The sequence below is a fragment of the Meleagris gallopavo genome, chromosome 1 (genome assembly GCF_905368555.1).
Source record: "Meleagris gallopavo chromosome 1, MGAL_WU_HG_1.1, whole genome shotgun sequence".
Lineage (NCBI taxonomy): Eukaryota > Metazoa > Chordata > Aves > Galliformes > Phasianidae > Meleagris > Meleagris gallopavo.
This window is the reverse complement of record NC_139404.1, coordinates 96,536,427-96,545,252: the sequence shown is the minus strand read 5'-3', so window position 1 is coordinate 96,545,252 and position 8,826 is coordinate 96,536,427. Positions and strand designations below refer to the sequence as shown.

Here is an 8,826-nt window from a genome sequence, read left to right as displayed (position 1 = left end):
CGCCCTCCCCGCCACAAGCGTCAGGCCGCAATGATGGCCGTCGCGCCCAGAGGGCGCCGCGCCCCCCCCAACAGAACTACCACTCCCAGTAAGCACCACGAGGCAGCCGGACCCGTTCTGCGCATGCCGAAAGTAAACACCACGCATCCTCCCTGTCGACTCGTTGGTTTGCGATCCCTCTTCTCAGCCCATTGGCCAGCACCAGCAGGAAAGGGCCACGTTTCCACGTGCTTCCTGGGAGGTGTAGTTTTTTTCCCTACAAACAGCACGTGAGCGCCGGCAGGCCGCGTGGGAAGCGCGCACTACAATTCCCGGCGTGCCACGCGGCGCGGCCCGGAAGGAACCGTCAGCAGTCGGAGTTGGCCGGTACTGCGGCAGCCGGTGAGCAGCGATGGCCGGGCAGATGGCGGTGCTGGGTACGTACGGGCAGCCGAGGGGGCCGGGGCAGTGCTGGGGTCGGCAGGAAGACTGGGAGCGGGTACGGAAGGGTGGCCTGGCCTGGCCTGAGCCGGGCGGGTCTCGTCGCTCGGGCTGTGCAGGGTTGGTGGGTGCGTTGCCAGGATGGAGCGGCTTTTCATGATGGCTCCGTTATGGTTTCGGGGTGTTTCCTTGCTTCTTGTGGAGATAGGTGTTGTGCGGGGAAGTAGCTGGCAGAAACCTGCGCTCTCTGCTCTGTTGAAAGACAGCCGTGACCGTCCTTGCCGCGTTCGATTTCTTTTTTGCATCGGTTACGTGTAAAATGGTAAAATCATTCTTTGTTCCTAAGCTAGTTTACCTGTTTGTTTCGAGGCGTAAGGAAGACTCAGGGCTGTGGGAGGGTGCTCTTAGGGAGCTGGGGCTGAAGCAGGAGCTAGCTGTGTGTGATTCTTGTACAGCCTCATTAACTAGGTCTCCTGTGAGAATTGTTCATAAGCAGTTTCCCCCAGAATAGTAGCTGACCTATTGATTTGTCTTTCAGGTTCGGCAATTCTGGCTCTTCTGCTAGCTGGCTACCTAGCTCAACAGTATTTACCGATGCCCACACCAAAAGTAATTGGGATTGATCTTGGCACAACTTACTGCTCTGTCGGTGTCTTTCTTCCTGGAACAGGGCAGGTGAAGGTTATTGCAGATGAAAACGGGCACAACAGCATTCCAAGTATAGTGTCTTTCACAGACAGAGATGTATACGTCGGATATGATGGCCTAGAACTTGCTGATGCAAATCCTCAGAATACTATATATGATGCAAAAAGATTCATTGGGAAAATCTTCACTTCAGAAGAACTGAAGAGTGAAAGTAGCAGGTATCCATTTAAGGTGAGCAAACATCATCTTTGCTTCTCTCCAGGCCAGTGATATGTAGGAAGCTTGAAATATGTAATGCAGAACCAGTTCTTCTGACTCTGAGTCATTTGGCTAAATCTGATACGGCTGGAAAACCATAAGATGTACCCAGAGAGAAGAGGAGGAAATGCTGGTGGAAGTGGTGTACTTCAGCATGAGAGCTGATGATTTTCTAGGGAACCCTGTCCTCCACTTTGAAATGTGTTTCTAGGTTATGTTCCAGCGTAAGCTCCAACTCAAAATTTTAACTGTACCTTATTTTACTTTGACATATGTGTAAAAGTTGACTTCTTTCCTGTCCCAGTCCACTTTTTCCTGGCACTTTTCTAGTGCTAGTTTGAGTAGCAGCAGATCTTGAAAACTGCATTTTTTTAATTAAAAAAAAAAAAAAAGTGTTCATTTAGCCTGATGCAGTAGTTGCTGAGAAGAGACACTTTTTCGGTTACTACAAACAGTCTTTGAATTCTTATAAAGAGGAACCAGATTATTTACCTCCTTTCAAAATAAAGAACCCATGGGAAGCTTTGTGAGTAGGATTAACTTAATGATTAAGAAGCGTTGCTTTCATCTTCAAATGTGTGGTTGTACCACGTAGCATTAAGGATGATTAAGCAGTTGTTTACAGTCAAGGAATAAAAGTGATTAATGAAGTGGAGAAAGCACAAAGAATCAGAGACGTAGAATGGTTTGGGTTGAAAAGGACCTTTAAGATCACTAGTTCCAACCTCCTGCTATAGGCAGGGACATCTCCCAGTCATCCATGTTGCTCAAAATCCCATCCAGCCTAGCCTTGAATGTTTCCAGGGAGGGGGTGTCCACAGCCTCACTGGATAGATACATCCATATCTTTCCCAGAATAAACAAGCAATATACGAATCTAATATTTGGTGGTAGCAGAGGAGGGAATGTAAGAAAAAGATGTTTGACATGTGAGTTGTGTCGCTTTTCCTCATAGATTTTCAACAACAATGGATCAGCTGAATTTTCTGTGACAACTAATGAAACCTTTCGTGTCACTCCGGAACATATTGGCTCTCAGCTGCTACTGAAATTGAAGAGAATGGCAGAAGACCATCTTGGTGTGCCCATTTCGAAGGCAGTCATCTCTGTGCCAGCAGAGTTTGATGAAAGGCAACGGAATGCCACTGTTAAGGCTGCTAACCTTGCAGGTGTTGTCTTTTTATTCCAGAATTGCTCTGTGGAGCCTTACATTATCTTTATGTTTATTTCACTAGTGGTAAAGTCTAGGGAGAATAGAAAGCCTTAGAATGGATTTGTTTTTTTTTTTTCTTTAAGACTGCTAACAATTGTGAAGAACAGCATAGAACTCTTGGGTACCAACAGATGCAGCAGACTAATGCAAGCATAGGTGGCTAGGAGAATTGACCCTTGGTCTAAGGATGTTAGCTGTTTTTTGTCATCTCCAAATAGAGAGAGCATACTGAGCACAATTGGACAATAATTAAAACACAAATAGGTTGTGGAATCTACTTAGCCAAAGGGTCTCTCAAACATATTTGTGTAGATGCCTTCATCCTGACAGTGAAATAGTATTACTTCTGGCTGAAATAAGGAAAATAATTTTCTAAGCAATAATACTTGATGAACTATTTCCTTATAGCTGACATTTCACTTAAGGTTAGTTCTAAATAACTAGTGGTAAATGTCGTGACAGTGAGAAATATAGTTTTTGGAATTGTGTGTGACTATTGCTTTGCTCTTTTTAGGGCTAGAAATCCTGCGAGTAATCAATGAACCCACAGCTGCGGCTATGGCTTATGGACTCCACAAAGCTGATGTGTTTAATGTCCTGGTGGTAGATTTGGGTGGAGGAACTTTGGATGTGTCTCTGCTGAACAAGCAGGGAGGGATGTTCCTCACACGAGCCATGGCAGGTGAGAAAAATGCTTTACTTTTCTGAAGGAGTAGTAGGAAAGGAAAGATAACGCCTCACATCGCCTTTAGGGAGGTTATTTAAAACATACCAGTCTCACAACGAAGTGTTCATAATTGCCTTTCGTATGCAACCAGGGCTGCAATTGGTTTCACCAGTTAAGAGAAATTCAGTTTTAAAGTGACTCCGAGTTATAAACTGTGGTTTAATTTTATCTGAGGCTGTTGATATTTACTAGTGTAAGCTGCTGCTTACAGAAAATACTTTGTTCTAAAGCTTTCTATCATCTTTGTTTGAGCTGAGAGTATTTACCAAGTCAGTTTACTAAAGCTGAGTGCTTTAGAACATCTTTGCCTTGCATTTGGCTCCAGTGCAGTTGTGTAGGGCTTGATAACTGCATTGTGTTAACCAGAAGTTTAGTTTTTTTAATACATATATGCCACAGTGATTCATCACTTGGGAAAGAGCTTTGACAGCAACATTTAGTAAAACTGGAGTGAATGCACAACTGCTTTGCAGATGACCCAGATTTGGACAGATCTGAGATGGTGTGCTACTTTTAGCATTGCCTTGAATGATGAACATTTGATGTCCAGTAAGAGTGGAATAGCAATACTTAAGTACTTCTTTCTGACTTATTTGGATGGATGTCCGTTAAGTGAATTCCTGTTTTCACTCATAGCAGACAGGTAGAAACTTTGAGAGTACTATTCAACACAGATGAAAACTGGCAGGCCACTTTTAAATCTGTTTAATGTAAAGCATGAACAACTCTTTGAAAGGTTTTGGAAATAAGGTGCAAGAATAATCTTCTAAAAATAATGGAGAATATAGACTACTGTGAGTAGTCTATATGGGGAATATAGACTACTGAAGGCTAACGTAAGACATACCTGTTAATAGAACTTGAACCTCACTACTTGCACTTACTTTCTTTTGCTTTTTTTAGGATATTTCCATATGCTTCAGTGGTATGCAGCTTTTTCATGCGAATAGATGAAACCATTGAATAACTTGAAAATGTTAGAACAGTAACTCCTATAAAGCTGCACTGTGGTAGTACTAACAGAAAAATCCATCTGGGCAGGGAGAGAGATGTAAATTTTCTGGGAATCTTAGCTGGGAAAATAATTTGCTGTGAGTTACTGCACTTCAGTGACATGCTACCAGCTACAGATTTTTCTTGTTATTTATTTTTGTCTGTAGGAAAAAAGAAGAATTAGAATCATGTACTCTTCAGTGGATGATAATTCTGTTTTCCTTGTTCTGTTAGCTCTTGTTCTGTGCTTACAGTCCTGGTATTGTTCTGGCCCTTGAGTTCTATTTGCCAGAAAAGAGGAGATGTGAGCTGCTTTCTGAATTTTCAGAGGTGATATCTGATGCACTCTGTTCTGATGTTTTAGGTAACAACAAACTTGGAGGACAAGATTTTAATCAGAGGTTGATGCAGCATTTATACAATCAACTCAATCAAGTATATGGTTCTCTGCCATCAAGAAAAGAAGAAATACATCGGCTCAGACAGGCTGTGGAAGCAGTTAAGTTAAATTTGACTATTCATGAGGCATCTACATTAAGGGTGTTGTTGACCATGCCAGAAAGGAAGCTTACAAAAGAACTGCCTGCCAGTGAGGTAAAGCCAAATACTGTTCCTAACAGCAAGCCTTCACAGAAAACAAAAGACTTGAAAAATCTTGGAGATGCTTCAGGTGGAGAAAACAACTTTGTCAAAGTTGTGTTTGAAAGAGAAATTTCTAGGAAACTATTTGAAATGTTGAATGAAGACCTTTTTAAGAAAATCCTTGTTCCCATTGAACAGGTGTTGAAGGAAGGCCACCTACACGAAGAGGAAGTGGATGAAATTGTGTTAGTTGGGGGCTCCACCCGGATTCCTAAAATACGTGAAGTTATTCGGGATTTCTTTGGAAAGGAACCCAATACCTCTGTAGACCCTGATCTAGCAGTTGTAATGGGTGTAGCTATCCAAGCAGGAATTGTTGGTGGGTCCTGGCCTCTCCAAGTAAGCGCAATAGAAATTCCCAATAAGCATTTACGAAAGACTAATTTTAGTTAAAGATAAACTCTTTCCCATTGCATCCCATCTCTCCAAAAGCATACTCAGATGGTGCATACCTATCTGACTGTCAGTGGAGCCTAACCTTAGCCATATAATATTCTTTTTTTTTTTTTTTTGTAATCTGTTTGGGTTAAATGTTATCTTAAAGGTACAAGTGATTTTTAAAGCTCTGGAGTTGTCTTTGAAGTTGTATTTGCCTCTAGATTGGATACGGAATGAAAATCCTGAAGATGACACACTCATATTCTTTTGCTAAATTTTATTAGCAAATCTGGAAGAGGTGTTTGTTTAAAAATTAAAGAGAGTGTGACCAAAGTTTAGAAATAATACAGCATTGTAGTATGGATGTTCCTGTGTCAAGTATACTTTATTTGGAAGAATGTGAAGCAGTGTTAATGCACGTGTACTAGCAGTGTTGAGCTAAAATTTATTTATTAAAATGAATCATTTGAGCATTTAAAAACCTTTCTAAAAGGCATACTGCAGCTTGAATGAGATTTATACATCCACTTGAATCTTCTGCTGTTCATAACAGCATACTAGTTTTACGAAGACCACTTGGCAAATTACTGTCTCATGTTTGAGTCAAAACATATTAAGAAATTTAGCTCTTGGTAATGTGGAGTTGCTTAGCGTGTCTGCAATGACTAAATTCCTGAAACATTCTGGATGGTTAACGTATAGGTGCTGCTGTCTTACACTTAAGAACAAGTGCATATCACCAACTGTTTATACCTCTCTCCACATTATTTGAAAACCCTATTAATTTTATGTATCTTGAAGCTACATGTGTATATTTTCCCTTGAATTAAATTGTTGCACAATTACAAGCATATGACATGTTCCCTCCTCTACCCCCCCCAGATCTACTGTTTTCAGGGGAAGAAATGTGGGACCAAATGAACTGCTTAGATGAAATCTAGTTCCTCTCGTTGATGAAAAGTCATCCAGCTTTGTCTTTACATTTTAGTAGTATCTGTGCTTCAAGTTGTGTCATATTCCTACTCTAAGCTCAGCATAGATAAGAGATGGTAGCTGTTCATTCAAGAAGGAAGCAGTGCCTGTAACTAAGGATTAGAGGTAAAGTTTCTTCAGTCTTTATTTTAGGCAAATACTTTGCCACTCATCTATCTAGCAAATGAAAGAGGAGAAAAGGATGATAAAATTGAAAAAAATAATTGTGAAGCTCAGCTTTTTTTTTTTTTTTTTTTGGGAAAGTTAAAACATTACTTAATGGGCCAAGGAATTTTCTATCTGTTTAGAACTCTCCAGTGAAGGCATTAAACTAAGGATTGTCTATCATCCATCAGCACAGCATCAGGTAAGCTTTAGTAATAGGTAATTTTAAGCATTTTCTTGTATGCTCCAAAAAATAACTTTGATAAGCATGCCAAGACATCAAGTGTGGGCTTAGATCTATGGTTTAACCTCTGACCACATTAAAATAGGCCTGTTATTCTCCTGGCATAAATCAGATCTATGACACTGCCTTCCCAATTCTGCTGATGAAGCTGTTTGCATAACTGTGGTCTAAACATACCTTTGAAGTAATCCTATTAAAAACCTCTTGAATTTTAGTTTTGTCTTTACATCTGTATGGGAATTCTCATAAAATCTGATAATGTATTAAAATAAAATATTGCATGTTTATAAAAGTGAGTGAGGTAAGGGACTAAGGTGAATAGAACTAAAACTTCTCAGTTGAAAGAAGTCTTTTTAGTGAAGTCGATGCCAATATGCAGTACAGTTCTCATATGCAGTTGCCTTGCAGATATATTTGTGTACATTCAGTATATTTTTTTCCAGAGTATTTGGAGTCATTGTGGCCTTTCTGCTGCCCTGCTGCAAATTCATTTCAAAATATAGTGGAATTCTTGTAGGACTTAGGTTGTTTTTTGTTTGTTTAATGCAGGTCTGCTTATTTTACACAGTGCAATAAAATAGATTAAAATAAAACCACATTGCAGTTGAGCTAAACTGTTAAAAGCTTTTTGCAGTTTTGGGAAAAGTTAGGCAGAAGTGAAGGTGTAACTTTAAACTGTTTAAACAATGCAAACAAAAAAAGTACTTTAGCATATTCCTTCAGTCTGGAAGAGATTAAAAATAAAACCTCTATTTTTAATCTGGGAGTTGTAAGGGTAGGGTGAGTTGTTTATTAAGAAAAATAATTTTAAAAAAAAATCACAAAAGGGTATTTATTCTTTTAGTTTTCTATGCAGATTGAAGTCAAAAAGTACATCAGATATCTCCCAATGCATCCTTATTTATTAATTTTTCTGAATTCTGCAATCAAGTTATCTATTTTATCTTTGATCTTACTACTGTATTTTGGCACAAACCATCATATTTGAAAGATGAGTGGGACGCTGCACTAAGTGGACATTTCTAGGTATGCAGATGTACTGCTTATTAGAAGTCTTTGTTTAAATAAATTGATATTCAAAGGCTGAAATCTTTCTACAACCTCTCCTGGAAATCTTGAGTACAGTTACCTGTGGTGTTAAGTGTATGAGAAATTTATACAGTTAAAGCTTGTGTTGCGAGTTGAAATTCGGAATATCTAAGCTGCCTCACCAGCAGTATGTTCTTGAATTGTTTCCAATGCAGATGATGAAATGCATTTTATAAATAACCTTTTAGAATGTTTTTAATAAAAGCAATTTCTTTCCTTTGGACCTGTCTTGTTTCAGTTTCCCAGGGAACTATCTTAACAGCACTGTTTGCCTATTTATTCTTCGAATTATGTCAGTCCAGCAGTAAGTACAAAAATCCTCTCTCCCCCCCTAAATAAATAAAATTACCATACACTTAGCAAGTCCTCAGATGATTTTCTCTGTACCTTGCAAGAGATGTTGGTCTCTATTGGTACTGAAGTCATTACCTATCCTAGTATTAACCTTAAAACATTTAAGAAATTGAACCCAATTTGTGTTTTTCCAGTTTTTTCTGTGCTACTTCTAGGAAAGGGTGGGTTTTGTGGGGAGTGTGAAGTTAAGTAAGAGATGGGGACCCAAGAAGAGCCTTTCTGGGGCACTCGACTTCTTTCCCCATTTGAAATGTTAGTATGGTAGTTTCTGCTCTATGAGAAAGCCACTGCTGTCCTCAGGTGGAGGACAAGAAGAGGGGAAGAGATGAAAAGCAAGCAGCTATTCTCTCTCCTTACAAAGTTTGTCTCTGCAGGACTATCAGAAAACTGCAATTTCCTAGTCTGCATTCCTGCTCCTAACAAGTTCTAAAGTCACTATATTCTCTTAGGCAGCTTGTGCAAGCTGTAGTATATTCATTGTTCTTTACAATCAATCAAACTCAGCAGTACTTATTTATTTATTTGGTTGGCTGTTACTCACTGTCAGGAAAGGATAGTGCAATTTTTTACCTTCACAGTAGTACAATCAGATCTTTGAAGAAATCTCTTCAGAAAGCCTTCGTTGTTTCTCAGCACCTTCCTAAAACTGCAAACTTCGCTTGTGTTGATGTGAGCTAGCAGCGCAGGCAGCAGGAACCACCACAGACCTACAGCTAAAAGGCA

At 39.8% G+C, this 8,826-nt stretch overlaps 1 protein-coding gene across 1 annotated transcript; it reads left to right on the top strand.

Annotated features, from left to right (window-relative positions):
* The first annotated feature begins 258 nt into the window (after nucleotides 1-258).
* HSPA13 (heat shock protein family A (Hsp70) member 13) lies at nucleotides 259-7,970 on the top strand. The gene is made up of 5 exons (XM_003202861.5): nucleotides 259-416; nucleotides 959-1,299; nucleotides 2,282-2,495; nucleotides 3,054-3,221; nucleotides 4,624-7,970. The coding sequence occupies exons 1-5, from the start codon at nucleotides 392-394 to the stop codon at nucleotides 5,292-5,294; spliced, it is 1,419 nt and encodes a 472-aa protein (XP_003202909.2). The 5' UTR covers nucleotides 259-391; the 3' UTR covers nucleotides 5,295-7,970.
* The last annotated feature ends 856 nt before the right edge of the window (nucleotides 7,971-8,826 follow it).

Bases quoted from the DNA above. Each gene is read 5' to 3' on its own strand.
- HSPA13 (XM_003202861.5), top strand. From the start codon at position 392: ATGGCCGGGCAGATGGCGGTGCTGG. The intron at 1,300-2,281 runs GTGAGCAAACAT...TTTTCCTCATAG, and splicing joins GTAGCAGGTATCCATTTAAG to ATTTTCAACAACAATGGATC. The intron at 2,496-3,053 runs GTGTTGTCTTTT...TGCTCTTTTTAG, and splicing joins TAAGGCTGCTAACCTTGCAG to GGCTAGAAATCCTGCGAGTA.